The sequence below is a fragment of the Lipotes vexillifer genome, unplaced genomic scaffold (assembly GCF_000442215.2).
Source record: "Lipotes vexillifer unplaced genomic scaffold, Lipotes_vexillifer_v1.1 scaffold4, whole genome shotgun sequence".
NCBI lineage: Eukaryota > Metazoa > Chordata > Mammalia > Artiodactyla > Lipotidae > Lipotes > Lipotes vexillifer.
In genome coordinates this window covers 4,786,115-4,803,499 of record NW_006785876.1, presented here as the reverse complement: position 1 = coordinate 4,803,499, position 17,385 = coordinate 4,786,115, and the positions used below count along the sequence as shown (strand labels likewise).

The 17,385-nt window shown below is 41.5% G+C and overlaps 1 protein-coding gene and 1 pseudogene across 1 annotated transcript in view; both read right to left on the bottom strand.

Moving 5' to 3' along the window:
* The window catches only part of ABCC10 (ATP binding cassette subfamily C member 10), a 20,009-nt gene extending 19,341 nt beyond the window's left edge, over positions 1 to 668 (bottom strand). Inside the window, exon 1 of the mRNA XM_007458260.1 lies at positions 505 to 668. Within this exon, the coding sequence (XP_007458322.1) occupies positions 505 to 665 (161 nt within the window). The 5' untranslated portion in view covers positions 666 to 668. The remainder of the gene's footprint in view (positions 1 to 504) is intronic.
* Positions 669 to 15,211: 14,543 nt separating this feature from the next.
* The window catches only part of LOC103077542 (RWD domain-containing protein 1-like), a 7,712-nt pseudogene continuing 5,538 nt past the window's right edge, over positions 15,212 to 17,385 (bottom strand).

The window sequence follows — 17,385 nt, the reverse complement described above, 5'->3', positions numbered from 1 at the left end:
GGCCATGGCTCACGGGCCCAGCCGCTCCGCGGCATGTGGGATCTTCCCAGACCGGGGAACGAACCTGCGTCCCCTGCATCGGCAGGCGGACTCTTAACCACTGCGCCACCAGGGAAGCCCACACGTTAACCTTTTTGGCTTAAAGACATTGCTCACCCACTTTTGCCTCCAATTCATGCCAACTGTGTTTGTGCATCTGAAAATCTACAAAAGTGATGATTTCTACCAGGCATCAGGCCTTTAAAAATGTGCCAAGCACTGCACTATATGCTTAAATGCATTATCTAAGTTAAATCTCCCAACAATGTTATGAGGCTCAGGGAAGCCAGGTAACTTGCCCCAAACAGCCACAATGCTGCAAAGTGGTTATGCCCACATTTTATTCTACTTTTGCCCCCTACTCCAGAGATCTCACTATTTCGGTTACACTTCCGCGGAGATGTGGGTTTCCAGTGAGGTGTGCAAGAACACAAGGACAGATCTCTTGCACCCGTCTCTACCCACCTCGGGTTGCCCCAGTGGCAGGCACTGAGCACAGCGAGGAGCGCGTGGGGCAGGGCGCTGAGCACCAGCTGGGTGAAGCAGTGGCCGGTGGTGTCCCCCTCCCACACAGGGAGAGGCTGCAAGGCGCTAGTGCCGCACAACTGGGCCAGGAACCGCTCCATGGAGGTCTCACCTGAGAGGAAAGCAGAGGGCGGAGGAAGGGAAGGACCCTCCCAGAGACAGAGAGGAATCCGCGTTCCCAAGTGCTAGGCGCAGGCAGGGAGCAGGCACCCGAGGGGGCGGGACGCTGACCAGGAAGCGGGGATGGAGCAGAGTGACAGCGCGTCCCCTGCCGGACTTCCCCGCCTTCAACCCCGCCCAACAAGCGGGACCTTCCCTTGCTGCCGCCCCGAAACCAGACACCGCCCGTTCTTGCGTTACCTCAGCGGTAGAAAAGCAGGCGGCTTTCTGGACTGGTCACCTAACCGAGTTCCGCTTTTCCCACTCCCTGCGTCCCCGCCCACAGAGATCTGGAACCTATCACCTGAAGAAGCTGTTTTTCCACCGGATCCCGAGATCCTCAGCACTGGTGGAAGCAAAAGAGCGTGCTGCCGGCTTGGGACCCTGACCAGGCTCGCGTAGCACCCCCTAGAGGCGGGATGACCTCCCAAATTTTGCAGGGCTTCTGTGCGCGTGCGCATCTCTCCCTCCCCTCCGCCTCCCCCTCCCTCTCCCTCTCTCTCTATGGAGGCGAGCCCCTTGTATTATGGCGCGCTTATGCTGCCTCTCAGGACACTTGCAAATGCACTGATCTCAGCTCTAATGCAGCGTCAGCCATACACTCTCACGTAGAGTACTCGCTGCCATCTGTTTACTGTTTACTAGCAGGCACATGCATTGCACTCTAATTCTTACAGCTTAACAGCGATGGGAAGCCAAACATGCGAGCCTCGTGCCGCTTACGGACACTTGAACCATTTCCTTCCTTACTCCAAGAAAAGAAAAGAAAAAAAAAGAAACCCTGTACCTTAGGTATCCGTCTTTTATTCCCCCTCGACCCCCTCCATCCCCAGCCTTAGTCTATCTGTCTCTATCGATTTCCCTATTTTAGACTTTTATGTGAATGGAATCATATAATATGTGGGCTTTGGGGGTTTTTTAGGCCATGTGGCTTGCGGGATCTTAGTTCCCTGAGCAGGGATTGAACCTGGGGCCACAGCAGTGAAAGCGCCAAGTGCTAACCACTGGACCGCCAGGGAACTCCCTATGTGGGCTTTTGTGATTGGCTTCTTTCACTTGGCGTAATGTTTGCAAGTTTCACCCAAGTTGGAGCATGTGTCAGTACTTCATTCCTCTTTTCTTTTTATTGTGGTAACATAAAATTTACCATTTTAAATATTTTAAGTGTACAGTTCAGTGGTATTAAATACATTCACATTCATAACCACTACCCATCTACAGTACTTTTTCCATCTTCCCAAACTGAAACTCTAGACCCATTAAATACCACCTCTCCATTCCCCCCTCTCTCCAGACGCTGGCCACCACCATTCTGCTTTCTGTCTCTATGAATTTAAATTGTCTAGGTATTTCATGTAAGTGGAATCATACAATATTTGTCTTTTTGAGACTGGCTTATTTCACTGGCTTATATATTTACTTTCATTCTGGATTGTTTACAGGAGTATAAAAATAAAATAGATTTTTTTATATTGATCTTGGGTCCTGTAACCTTGCTGAACTTGTTTATTAGTTGTCATAATTTCTAGTGGATTCCTTGGATTTCTTATACACAAGATCATGTCACCTATAAACAGAAATAGTTTTACTTCTTCCTTTCCAACTTGGATGCCTTTTATTTCTTTTTCTCGCCTAACCAGCCTGGCTAGAAACTCCACTACGATATTAAATAGAAGTGGTGAGATTAGACATCTTGTCTTGTTCCTGATCTTCAAGGGAAAGAATCCAGTCTTTTTTTTTTTTTTTTGAACTTTTTTTATACAGCAGGTTCTTATTAGTTATCTATTTTATACATATTAGTGCATATATGTTGATCCCAATCTCCCAATTCATCCCACCACCACAATCCCCCAAGCATTCAGTCTTTCACCATTAAGTATGATGCTAGCCGTTTGTTTTTCATAGATGACCTTTATCAGGTTGAGGAAGTTCCCTTCTGCTCCTAATTGGTTGAGTGTTTTTATCGTGAAAGGGTATTGGGTTTTGTAAAATTATTCTTTGTCTACTGAGATGAGCATGTAATTTTTGTTTTCTTTTCTATTGATAGAATGGATCACATTCATTGATTTTCAGATATTGAACCAATCTTGCATTCCATTTCTTTCCTTTGTATTCCTGAATAGTATTATATTATATGAATACATCACATTTTGTATATCCATTCATCCACTGGAGGAAATCTGGGTTGTCTCCAGTTTTGGCTATTATGAATAATACTGATATAAACATTCCTGTAAAAGTCTTTGTGTGGACATAGGTTTTCATTTCTCTAAGGCAGATACCTAATTGTGAAATTGCTAGGTCTTATGGTAAATTTATGTTTATCTTTTTAAGAAACTGACAAACTGTTTTCCAAAGTTGCTGATACCATTTTACCTTCCCAATGTGTAAGATTTCCTGTTTCTTCACATCCTGGCCAACATTTGTTATTGTCTATCTTTCTTATTTTAGCCATTCTAATGGGTGTGAGATGGTATCTCATTGTGGTTTTAATTTGCATTTCCCTGATGGATAATAATGTTGAACAGGAGGGAGGGCAAAGCATAGTCCATGGCCCTTATAGGGGTTTCCATGGGAAAGACAAGGAAGAGCAAGAGAAACAGTTTAGGATTGGCTACTTTGAATAATTATGGTGGGCTATAAGTTGTAGGGGTAGTCCCTAGTTAGCTGGCATGTAGACCTGGCATGATTTAGGGTAAGGGAAATATAGGTTTGGTGTGTGAGAGTTAGATAAGAAGGTAGCTGGGGATATAAACCCTGGATTGGTTGGTTTACATATGAAAGGTATGCTTGTAGGCAAGTTATTACCTTTACGAATTACCTACCTTGGGAGGGGCAGTCTCTCCCCAGACAGAAAGGTTTTTTTAAAGATGTCAAACCATTATAATATATGGAAAATTTACAGTGTGTTTATGATATATTTTTTTTCTTTTTTTGGCCACGCCGCACAGCTTGTGGGATCTTAGTTCCCCAACCAGGGATCAAACCTGGGCCCTTGGCAGTGAAAGCATGATGAGTCCTAACCACTGGACCTCCAGGAAATTCCCTGATATATTTTAAATATACATTTTTAATCCAAATCTTGTGGTGTACTTTTTAAAAATAAATTTATTTATTTTTATTTATTTTTTTTGGCTGCGTTGCATCCTCGTTGCTGCGCGAGGGTTTTCTCTAGTTGCGGCAAGTGGGGGCTACTCTTCGTTGCGGTGCGTGGGCTTCTCTTGTTGCCGAGCACAGGCTCTAGAGCGCACAGGCTTCAGTAGATGTGGCGCGCAGGCTCAGTAGTTGTGGCACACGGGCTTAGTTGCTCCACGGCATGTGGGATCCTCCCAGACCAGGGCTCGAACCTGTGTCCCCTGCATTAGGGAGCAGATTCTTAACCACTGCGCCACCAGGGAAGCCCCTTGTAGTGTCCTTTTAACTCATTCAAGTGTACTGGCAAAGTCAGTCCCTTTTATCAAATACTTCATCTTTCAATTAAAATAAACAGGTTAATAATGGCCCTGTGATGACAACATCTCACTCTGAAGTTTAATGCTAAATAAATTGAGAATATATGGCATCTTGCCATGAATTTATCCTTGAATGAAATAAGGTGGCGTCATCTGCTGTGTTTCTTACCTACATTCTCTTTGTTTTGTTCTCACAGGACCTTCCCGCAGGAGAGTCTTTGATAGTAATCAGGGAGCATAAGAGGAGAGGTGGCTAGGTAAAAATTACCATCACTCCAGCCACACTCCACAACATATCTGAATTCAGGACACCCCATCATGGGCCAAAATATCCCATTCTTAATCATGCTTGCCCATGACAGAAACATATACAACCACCCCTCTCACCTGCAGGGCGTTGTTCCAGGAGCTCCATGGATACTAAAACTCGAGTATGCTCAAGTCCCTTGTATAAAATGGCATTGTGCAGTTGGCCCTCTGTATCTGTGGTTTGACATATGTGGATACATAGTGCCTGCTGTATAAGACAGAAAGAGACAGCAAGTCCTACCACAGAACCCTGAGGAAAGAGGACCCTTTTGTTCTTGTTCCACAAATTTTTACACACTAGGGAATTAATCCATGCTTTTTTGTTGAATTTTTTTCAACTTTTTATTTTGAAGTAATTATAGATTCACAGGAAGCTGCAAAGGAAGTACAGAGGACTCCTCTGTATCCTTCACTCACCACGCCCCCCCCCCATTGGTTACATTTTACATAACTGTAGTACATTATCAAAACCAGAAAACAGATTGGTCCAATATGTGTATAAAGTTTTATATCATTTTATCATGTATAGATTTATGTAACCAGCTCTGCAATGAAGATACAAAACTATTCAATTACCACAAAGATCTCTCCTGATACCCTTTATAGTCACAACCCCCCTCCCCCAACTACTGTCCTTAACCACCAGCAACCCCTCATCAGTTTTCTATCTCTGTAATTTTGTCATTTTGAGAATGTTATATAAATGAAATCATGTGACAGTTTGAGGCGTTTTTTTCACTCAGCATAATGCCCTTGAGATCCATCCAGGTTGTTGTATGTACCACGTTTATTCCTTTTTAATGCTGAGTAGTACTCCATGATATGGATGTACCACAGTTTGTTTTACCATTCACCTACTGGGGGACATTTCAGTTGTTTTCAGTTTGGGGCTACTACAAATAAGCTGCTATGAACATTCATGCATCAGTTTTTATGTGGATGCAAATTGTTATTTGGTGGGGATAAATGTAGAGGAGTGGGACTGCTGTGTTACATGGTAAATGTATGCTTTGTTTTTTAAAATAACTGCCAAACTATTTTCCAGAGTGACTATACCATTTTACTTTCGCATCAACAATGCACGAGAGATCTAGAGATTCAGTTTCTCTGCATCCACACTAGCATTTGGTACTGTCACTTTTTAAAAAAAATTTTAACTGATCTAATAGACCTAATATCTAATGATAGTCTTAATTTGCATTTCCTTTTTCTTTTTCTTTTTCTTTTTGCTGTGCCTCACAGCTTGCAGGATCAACCCCATGCCCCCTGCAGTGGAAGCTCAGAGCTCTAACCACTGGACCAGGCAAGGAACTCCCCTTAATCTGCATTTCCTTGATGGCTAGTGATGTTGAAAATTTTATTCATGTATTTATTTTCCATTTGTATCTCTTCTTTGGTGAAATGTCTCTTCATGCTTTTTGCCCATTTTCTAGTGGGTTATTTGTTTTTTACCGTAGAGTTTTGAGAGTTAGTTATATATTCCAGATAGTAGTATTTGCGGTTTGCAAATATTTCCTCCCAGTCTATATCATGTTTTTTCATTCTCTCAACAGTTTTTCACATAGCAAAAGTTTTTGAATTGATGGATTCCAATTTATGGGTTTTCTTTTTCTTTTATGGGTCATGTTTTTGGTATCAATTTTAAGAGCTCTTTGCCAGGCCCTAGGATCCAAAGATTTTCTCTTATGTTTTCTTCTAAAAGTTTATTAATTTTATGTTCTATATTTAAAACTGTGATTTAAATCTATTTCAGTTTTTTGAGTGATTGTAAATGGTATTGTATTTAAAATTTTTGTTTCCATGTGTTCGTTGCTAATTATAGAAGTACAACAGAATTTTGTGTATTTACCTTGTATCTTAAAACTCCAATGAATTCACTTTTTAGCTCTAGGAGTTTTTGTAGATTCCCTGAGATCTTCTATGTAGACTATCATGCCATCTGAAATGGGAAGAGTTTTTATTTCTTCCTTTCCTATCTGTATAAATTTTATTTCCTTTTCTTGCCTTATTGCACTATCTAGATCTCCCAGTACAGTAGTGCTGTGTTGAATAGATCACATTTATTTTTATTTAACAAATTCATACTTTTTACTTTTCTGTTCTAAGCACTTTACAAATATTAACTCATTTAACCTTCATAACAATCCTGATTCAGGTACTATTGTGTTATCATTCTTATTTTACACATGAGGAAACTGAGGCTCAAAGAGGTTAAGCAATCTGCCCTACAGTTATCTACAGCTGTGTAAAAATTACCACCAAGGACTTCCCTGGTGGTCCAGTAGTTAAGACTCTGTGCTTCCACTGCAGGGGGCGTGGGCTTGATCCCTGGACAGTGCAGCCAAAAAAAAAAAAAAATTACCACCAAATGTAGTGACTTAAAACAACAAGAACCGTTTATTATCTTTCACAGTTTCTATGAATCAGGAATTCAGGAATGGCTTGGCTGGGAGATTCTGGGAGATTCTGGCTAGGGGTCTTTCATGAGATATCAGGAAGATATCATCTGGGGCTCTTGTCATTAAATGCTCTATTGGGATAGGAGAATCTGTTTCCAGGCGGTTCTGTTTGCAGGGCGGTTCACCCACATCATGGGTGAATGGGTGCTTCCTGTTTGCGGAGGTCTCAGTTTGTCTCCACGTGGACCTGTCCTAGGGCGGCTTGAGTGGCCTTATGACGTGGTAGTTGGCGTTCCCAAGAGCAAGCAATCCAAAAGAGCAAGGTGGAGGATGCAATGCCCTTTATGGCCTAGCCTCAATAGTCATACATTAATCACATAGACCAGACCTGATTCAGTGAGATACAGGACAACTCAAGGATATGAATATCAGGAATCAAGCCATCTTGGAGACTGGCTACCATCATAATCACTGTGCTACACTGCCTAACTATAGTGAGATTTGGGCTGAGTGAGACTTATGACTTATGTAAAGTGGGAGAAAGGCAATTGAGGAAGGGCAGCTGGCATCTATTTTGAGAAAATAGATCAATTTTAGGAAAAGAACATTTGGAAATTGAGTATCTGGAAACTGAGTCTCTTAAAATTATCTATACTGTGAACATCTTGGAAAGTTGCCTTATTCCCCAAACTGCTGTCCTGAATGACTGTTCTGTGCCTTCTCCAACCTCCTACACTTTCTCCCCTTCTCATTCTCTACTGATGACATTGCTTCCTAATCTACAGAGAAAATTAAGGCATCCACCATCACAGCTACCCACTGGTAGCATCTGTACCTAGCATCTGCCTGCCCTCCTCCTGCTATAGGTGGACTGTCTCTGCTCCCAAGGCCAACTCCTTGACTTGGGCACTAGATCTCATTTTGGGAATTCCTTGGTAGTCCAGTGGTTGGGATTCTGTGCTTTCACTGCCAAGGGCATGGGCTCAATCCCTGGTCTGGGGCAGGGGGCGGGGGTACTAAGATCCCACAAGCCCCGAGGCACGGCCAGAAAAAAAAACAGATCTCTTTTCCTCTTAACTACTCAAGGACATTGGGCCTGTCAGCCGTTCACCTCTCTATCTTCAGTTTGTCCCATTCCCATCATTCCCATCAGCAAATATATAAGGCTATATTATCATCCTTCTTTTTTTTTTTTTTTTGTGGTATGCAGGCCTCTCACTGTTGTGGCTTCTCCTGTTGCGGAGCACAGGCTCTGGACGCGCAGGCTCAGCGGCCATGGCTCACGGGCCTAGCCGCTCTGCGGCATATGGGATCTTCCCGGACCGGGGCACGAACCCGTGTCCCCTGCATTGGCAGGCAGACTCTCAACCACTGCACCACCAGGGCAGCCCTATCATCTATTTTTAATTGTTCTCATGGTTCACGGTGTTGTTGGAGAGACAATTTACAGGCCCAACAAGGCCCGTAAATAAACAAACAACATATGAAAATGAAAATTTTAAGTATAAGGTAACAAATGATAATGTGCTAAGTTGCACCGATTCTTTTATAATGCAATAGAGACTTAGAAAATATAGAGAAAAGTGTGGTTTTAGGTGGTATAGAGAAAGAGAGAGCTGAGGACAGCTTTCTAAAAAGCTATATTTGTCAGAGTTCTCAGTCTCAAGCAATGGAAATAGATTCTGATTTTAAGTTAAGCTAAAATAGCACACAGAATCACTGGGAAAGCTGGAGAACCAGGCTCAGAGCCTAAACAGCTACCACCATGGCCCAAACCACTCTATAAATAGTGTCTAGTGAGGACACTGTTGTCCACTAGATGTCACACCTCACACTGTTGACACCATCAGGCAGGGACCTGAGCTCGGCACTGCTGCCACAGCTGCCATGGAAACTGGAAGTTGCTGGTGCCAGGAACACTCTTCCATTGACTCTGCTTCTTTTCGCCAATAACTCCAGAGTCAAAGTCTAAAATAGCTGCATCAGATTGCCCCAGCCTAGGTCAGTACCAGCACCCAGCTTCAAAAGCGGGTTGGGAAAACAAATATCTGGCATTTTCATCTTCTATAGTGAGAAGTGGGGTCTGCTTCATAAAATATTCATAAAGTGGGACATTCTCAGATGCTGAACAGCCTCCATCCCCCCGCCCCAAGAGAAGTGTCCACCTACAGTTGGCCAAAGCTAGAGGGCAGGAAAAGGAAGGGAATGGTCAATCAAGAGATCAAGTAGTGGTCCAAGGTAGTGGAAATGAGCCTTGAAGAGCCTGGAAGGAGCATTCGAGGAAGGAAGGGTTAGGGGCCAAGAGCCTTGGAGAGTTCCAGGGAGAGTAGGAGTGGTCTTCGTATTTGGATTGAGAGGGGTGTCTTGTGACCAAGGGCAATTTCAGGCAAGTGTGGAGGTAGAAGCCAATTATAGGGAATTATGGAGAAAATGAGTACAAAGACAGGAAGGAATCTGGTATTGAAAATATTGAAAGTGTTTGCCTCTTTTAATCATCACAAAACCACAATGCGATGTGTGTTGATTACTTTATGAAGATGATCATCTTTTAGTGGTTTAATTTATTTATTGGACATTTATATTCCTCTTTTGTGAACTGTCCGTTCATATATTGTGGTTATTTTTTTATTAAGGTCTTTGTTTGTCTCCCAACAAATTGTAGGTGCTTTTCATAGACTACAGGACTGGATTGAGGGTATGAATTTTGAGGAAAGGAACTTTTTCTTCTGTTCAGCAGTAAGAGTCAAAACAGGCAATTTTCCTTATAATCCTCTGTGAAAAAGGCAGATTTATTTTATTTTAAAAAATAACAGGGGGGCTTCCCTGGTGGCGCAGTGGTTAAGAATCCGCGTGCCAATGCAGGTGACACGGGTTTGAGCCCTGGTCCGGGAAGATACCACATGCTGCGAGCAACTAAGCCCATGCGCCACAACTACTGAGCCTGCGCTCTAGAGCCTGCGAGCCAAAACTACTGAGCCCGCGTGCCACAACTACTGAAGCCCGCACGCCTAGAGCCTGTGCTCTGCAACGAGAGAAGCCACCGCAGTGAGAAGTCCACACACCACAATGAATAGTCCCCGCTTGCTGCAACTAGAGGAAGCCCAGGTGCAGCAATGAAGACCCAAAGCAGCCAAAAATAAATTAAAAATAATAATAATAACAGGGACTTCCCTGGTGGCCCAGTGGTTAAGAATCTACTTTCCAATGCAGAGGACGCAGGTTCGATCCCTCCCCGGTTGGGGAACTAAGGCCCCACATACCACAGGGCAACTAAACCCCTTGCACCACAACTACTGAGGCTGCGTGCTACAACTACTGAAGCCCACATGCTGCAACTACCAAAACCTGCGTGCCTAGAGCCGGTGCTCCGCAACAAGAGAAGCCCCCGCTCACTACAACTAGAGAAGGCCCAGGCACAGCAACGAAGACCCAATGCAGCCAAAAATAAATAAATAAAATAAATAAATTTATTTAAAATATATATATATAATTCACATACCATAAAATTCACCTGTTTTAAAGTTCACAATCCAATGGTTTTAGTACATCCACAGGGTTGTGCAAACATCACCGCTATCTAATTCCAGAGAATTTTCAGTCCCCTAAAAAGAAACCATAAACCTAACAGTGGTCACTCACAATTTCTCCTTCCCCTCAGCCTCTGGTGATCAGTAATCCTCTTTATGTTTCTGTTGATTAACTTACTCCGGACATTTAATATAAATGGAATCATACAATATGTGTCCTTTTGTGTCTGGGTTCTTTCACTTAAAATAATGTTTTCAAGGTTTATCCCTGCTGTGGCATGTATCGAAACTTCATTCCTGGGACTTCCCTGGTGGTGCAGTGGTTAAGAATCCACCTGTCAATGCAGGGGACATGGGTTCGAGCCCTGGTCCAGGAAGATCCCACATGCTGCAGGGCAACTAAGCTCGCAAGGCACAACTATTGAGCCCACACGCCACAACTACTGAAGCCTGTGCACTACTGAAGCCTGTGCACCTAGAGCCTGTTCTCCACAGCAAGGGAAGCCACCGCAATGGGAAGCCCACCCACCGCAACGAAGAGTAGCCCCCCACTTGCCGCAACTGGAGAAAGCCCGCGCACAGCAAAGAAGACCGAACACAGTCAAAAATAAATAAATAAATTTATAAAAAAAAAAAACAACTTCATTCTTTTTTATTGCCAAATAACATTTCACTGTATGGGTATACTACATTTTGTTTATCCATTCATGAGTTAATGGAGATAAATGATAATAACTGATTACTATTCATTGACTAGAATAGGAAACCACAAGTCTATAGTGACATAAATGAATTGAATGTACAGTGAGGAATGAGATATTTACAATTTCATATACCTCCCACAAAATATTTATTAATTACTAAAGAAAAAAGTAACTTCACAGCCTGGCAGACACTACCTTCATCAAATGACGAAAGTGGACATTATCAGTACCGGGAGGGAACGTTTGAAATCTTGCACCACCTGAGAGAATGCAATGAGAGAAAGGTATCATTCCTTCTATACTATTCCTATCAAAGATGCATAATCTGAATCCAATCATGAGGAAACCCCAGCAAACCCAAGCTGAGGGACATGAAATAACTGGTCTGTAATCTTTAAAAATGTCAAGGTTATGAATGTCAAGCAAAGAGTGAAGAACTGTTCTTGATGAATAAGACTAAAGAGATATGACAATGAAATGCAGTGTATGATTATTTATGATTACGACCTGGATCTTTTGGGGACGACTAGAGACTCTTGAAAGGAGTCTGAGAATTACATGGTAGTTATGTATCAATGTTGATTTGTACTGTATTGGAGTTATGTAGGAGAATGTCCTTATTTTGGAAAATACCTGCTAAAGTACTCAGGAGCAGTGGGTAACAGGTAGCAATTTACTCTCAAACAACTCAAAAACAGGAAAAGCTCTACAATTTGTACAATTTGCACTTTTTTTTCAAAATAAAAATATGTAAGAAATACAAAATAAAAAAACGAGAAGAAAAGAAGCACGTGCCTACATCATCTTTGGATCAAGAGGAAATAAAAAATTGAAATGGGGATTAATTAGGAAACCAGGCTAGCCTCAGATAATACCTATCTGTTAATAGGCTAGATAGCTGGTCTGTTATTGGGATAGATACCAACTGTACTAAGAAAGAGCTAGATTAGCTCAGGTTTACAGCCTTAAATTAAGGTTTATTTAAATCACCAAATAAAACTTTTAATTGGAATTTCTATAGGAAAACTATCTTTGTTATTGCAAGGGTGAAATCCTGTAGGCCTATTTTCCCCATTTATACAATTATTTTAATGTTGCTGTTCTTAATAAATCAAGGTTTCTGAGGTATTACAGGAAAGATGGTTAGGTCTATAGATTATTGTGTGTGTGTGTGTGTGTGTGTGTGTGTGTATAAATCAAGTTAATTACTTTAGGGAAGAGCTAAAATTATAATGAGTGATTAATTTGTCTTGTTTTGAAATGAAATTATGTCAGAGTATAACTACTTAGAATTAAGGTTCCTGGTTCTTTTTAATTTAATAATTATTTTGTTTGTAAAACTTTTTAAAATGAAGTGATAAACCACCTAGAAAGGAATGAAAAAAGGCATTGTATGTAAAATCCTACAGGACACAGCGGAAGAAAATGCATAGCCTTAAATATTTCACTATGAAATAATTTTTTTTAAGAATTCATTGCCCATTTTATGAAACTAAGAAAAGAATGACAAAATAAACCCCAAGTGGAGAGAAATAATACAGACAACAACAGAAAACAATGAATTAGAAAACAAAAAGAATAGTAGAAAGGAAAAAAATAAGTTCAAGAGTTAATTATTTGAAAAGACCAATAAAATATATAAAGATTTCATGAATCTGGTTAGGGAAAAAAGAGAGCAAAAATATCAAGGTTAGGGGCTTACCTGGTGGAGCAGTGGTTGGGAGTCCGCCTGCTGATGCAGGGACACGGGTTCGTGCCCTGGTTTGGGAAGATCCTGCGTGCCACGGAGCGGCTGGGCCCGTGAGCCATGGCCGCTGGGCCTGCGCATCCGGATACTGTGCTCCGCAACCGGAGAAGCCGCAGAGGTGAGAGGCCTGCGTACAGCAAAAAAAAAAAAAAAAAAAAAAAATCAAGGTTAGGAATAAGAAAGGAGATACATTCACAGACACAAAAGAGGCTGCAAGAATTATGTGCAGCTCTACAGCAACAAATGTGAAAAACTAGAGGAAATGGATATTCTCAAAGAAAAAAAATTACCGAACTGACTTATGAAGAAATAGAAAACTTGAAAAGACAGGTTATCACAAAAAAGATCAGGAAGATGATTACAGATTTACCCTTAAAGAAAGCACCAGAACCACATGGTTTCACAGCTGTATTTTATTTCTTTTAGCAAACATGATTCCAATGGTGTTTAATTATGTTAGACTATAGGAAAAAAATAAGAATTTTCATGCTTTTTTAAAGTAGATCTTGTAGCTACTTATTTGATTTCTTTAATGGTTATAGGTTTATTCAGGTTGTCTATGTATCCTTGATATAGTTGGGTAAATTGTAGTTTTAAAGGGAACCAATCATTTGTGCAAATTATCAAATTAATTGGCACAAGGTTGTTCATACTGTCTCATAATTTTTTAAACTATGCTGATCCACGACTGCCAATATGGTGGTTTAAGCACAAGCTTATCTGGACAAGGAGTGAGTGGGAGCAGCCTGTACCCAGCTTTCCAAGTAACAAGCCTTAGGTATTAGGGCTGTGGCCACCCACAGGGGAAACCTTTTCCTAGTTCACACAAAGGTACTGTGAGGGCTAGTGGTAGCCTGGCTATAACTTATCTGTAGCCCTCTTTACCAAGATTGTTTATTTGCTCTCTCTCTTTTTTCTCTTGATCAATGAATTCCGCCAGAGTTTTGCTTATTTTATTAGCTTATTTCAAAGAATAAAATAAATATTTATTTTTATTTTATTTGTCGTTTTACCATCTCTGCATATCTCTGTCATATTCAATTAATTTCTGCTTTCTTTTTTTTTTTTTTTTTTTTTTTTTTTTTTTTTGTGGTACGCGGACCTCTCACTGCCCTGGCCTCTCCCGTTGTGGACCACAGGCTCCGGACGTGCAGGCTCAGTGGCCATGGCTCACGCGCCTAGCTGCTCCGCGGCATGTGGGATCTTCCCGGACCGGGGCACAAACCCTTGTCCGCTGCATTGACAGGCGGACTCTCAACCACTGCGCCACCAGGGAAGCCCTCTGCTTTCATTTTTTATTACTGCCACTCTTTCTCTTTCTTCAAGGTTACTGTGCTTGTTTTCTTCTTAAGTTTTTGAACTGGAAATTTAGATGAATAATTTTTAACTTTTCTTTTGTAATATAAGTATTTAGGACTACACATTTCTCTTTATGAATCACTTTATCTGCATCCAATGAAGTTTTTTTTTTGTGGGGGGTTGTTTCTACACTTATTTTTTTATTAAAGTATAGTTGATGTACAATATTATATAAGTACAATATAGTGATTCACAATCTGATGAGGTTTTATTTAATTCTGAAAATGTTCACAAAGTTGAGAGAATTGTAGTGATGCCCAAATGCCCAGCACCTAATTTCTACAGTTAAGATTTTACAATACTATATTTGCCTTATCACGGAACTTTCCATGTATCCATCCCTTCTATCAGTTTCAAGGATCTTATTTTTGATTCATTTCGAAGGAAGTTACAGACATTAGTACATTTGCTCTTAAACACTTCAGCACACATATCACTACCTGGAGTTCAATATTTTTTTAAATTTTAATTTATTTATTTTTGGCTGCATTTGGTCTTTGTTGCTGCACACAGGTTTTCTCTAGTTGTCGCGAGCGGGAGCTGCTATTTGTTGTGGTGCGTGGGCTTCTCATTGTGGTGGCTTCTCTTGCTGTGGAGCACAGGCTCTAGGCACATGGGCTTCAGTAGTTGTGGCTCAAGAGCTCTAGAGTGCAGGCTCAGTAGTTGTGGCTCATGAGATTAGTTGCTTGGAGGCATGTGGGATCTTCCCGGACCAGGGCTTGAACCCGTGTCCCCTGCATTGGCAGGCGGATTCTTAACCACTGTGCCACCAGGGAAGCCCCTGGAGTTCAATATTTTTATTGATTGATTGATTGATTGAAATTTTAAGGTCAGTTTATTAAGTTTAATGATGAAAGCTGTCAGAAAATTGTTCTCCTGAAAATTATTTTTTCTTATGACTAAACAAAAGAAAATCAACACACACTCTCAGCATAGACACAGATGCTGTGGCAGTCAAGCCTCTCTAAGATGAGGATAGTTCACTAGTTGGTCAAGTCACTCTGTGGTCAGCAGGATTGTAGTCTGGATCATCCACCTCATCCTGTAGCTCCAAATCATTCATTTCCTGGACCAACGACTCATCTACCTCCACGCTGTATCCAGCATCCTCCAAGAACTGGATATTACATGTGTCAAGATTATGATCTGTTTCAAACAGCTGTTTCCCACTTAATTTAGTTTTTCCTGCTTGTTCTTTTTAATTCATTTCTTTTTAACTTCCAAGAGTTCTGCATCAAACTTGGCCTTCCAACTTAAGAAATTCTTAATGGTAACAGGAGTGTCTTCAAATAATTCCTTTCCTGCTTCTGCTTCTTTTGTTTCTTTTCTCCTTCTCTTCCTGTTTTTAGTTGATCTACCATTTCACTTAAATTTTCTTGCACAGCTGTAACTAAAGTAAAGATCGTCACCATACCAAGGTTTTCTCTGTTTGTAATACTAATAAGTTTTAAATGTCTGAGACATCATTATCTTCTAGGTTTTCCTGGGAGAGTATTTCCTAGAAGGGAGCTTCATCTGGGTGCTTTCCCCTATATGTAAACTTGAGGATAGTCTGGAAAGTTTCATCATTTTCTCCAGCCTCAGATGTCACAGTAATGGTGAAGTTGGTTGGGTTTTCTGATAATACTTAGCTAAAACACTACTGAAGGAGAAAGTGGTATCAGAAGAGTTCATTTCTATTTTGGAAGACCAGTTGTTAGGAGGGTTGGATCAATGTATAATCAAGCTCTGAAGGAGTCAGGATAGATGGACTCCAGAGCCTCCAGTTGCTCTGTTCCTCTTGATAATCTGTCACTGTGGCCCTCACTGCTGCCCATGGATTGTGCAGACACCCAGGCTGCCAGGCAGGGACAGGTGCAAAGTCCCTAGCTGGGAGGCCTGGGGCCCAAAGCCAGGCCAGGCCTGCTGAGCAATGTGTAGTTATTTTTTAAGGTAAAATTTATATACAATGAAATAAACAAATCTTAAATGTACCATTTAATGATTTTTTTTTTTTTTTTTTTTTTTTTTGTGGTACGCGGGCCTCTTACTGTTGTGGCCTCTCCCATTGCAGAGCACAGGCTCCGGATGCGCAGGCTCAGCGGCCATGGCTCACGGGTGGGCCCAGCCGCCCCATGGCACGTGGGATCTTCCCGGACCGGGGCACGAACCCGTGTCCCCTGCATTGGCAGGCGGACTCTCAACCACTGCGCCACCAGGGAAGCCCCCATTTGATGAATTTTGACAAATGTCATCCCATGAGTTTCAACATATAGTATACTCTCTGTCACTCAGTTCTTGTGCTTTCTGATTTTCACTATGATTTCTTCTTTGATCTATCAGTTTTTATTTTGTTAATGACTGATTTCTTTATACAGCCAATACAATAGTAGGCTTATACTGATGAAAAAACAGATGCAATCACTACGTGGGTCTTTCCATCTGAGTTTAGTTATTTGAAGGATACAGGAGGATGTCAGCACAAGCAGGAAGCATAGCATATAGATAAATTCTAACAATTTCCTGGACAGAAGGAAGAGTGGGTTTCCAGACCCCCAAATTCTAATAGATAGGGTTGCCAGATTTAATAAATAAAAATACAGTATTTTATCTGATAATCCTACAAACAAGAAACAACAATTCTAGATAATAACTCTTAAATGAGTGAACATCATATCATTCTTTCTGGATGGCTAACTGCCCCTCTCCTGGCCCAGCGTAATGTGTGCAAGGCTGGAGTCATTGCACACTGGAGCTAGTCTGGGTATGCGCCAGCAATTCCGTCATCTATGCCAGTTGCCCTCGTTAATATCAGACTTAAAAAATATACAACAGGATTAAGCAGTTGAGTCAAGTATAGTATGTACACAGGCATGAACACAGATTAATGTTAAAAATATAGTGGACATAATCAACCTCCACCTACAACTTCAGCTCCCTTTCTCACTTTTCTTCTTTTTCTCTGCCCTCCAGTCACATTGGCCTTCTGTGTGGTCCTTGAAATCGCTATGGTTTCTCCTGCCACAGGGCCTTTGCATATGGCAGAGCTTCCCAAACCTTATGTCAGGAATGGGTTATAGATGTGTCAAGAAATGATTCCTCTCAGCCCTGGAGCGAGGATGGGTGGAGACTGAGTAGGTGGTTGGAGTGGACAGAGCCAAAGACAATGAAAAAGGTAAATGTAGG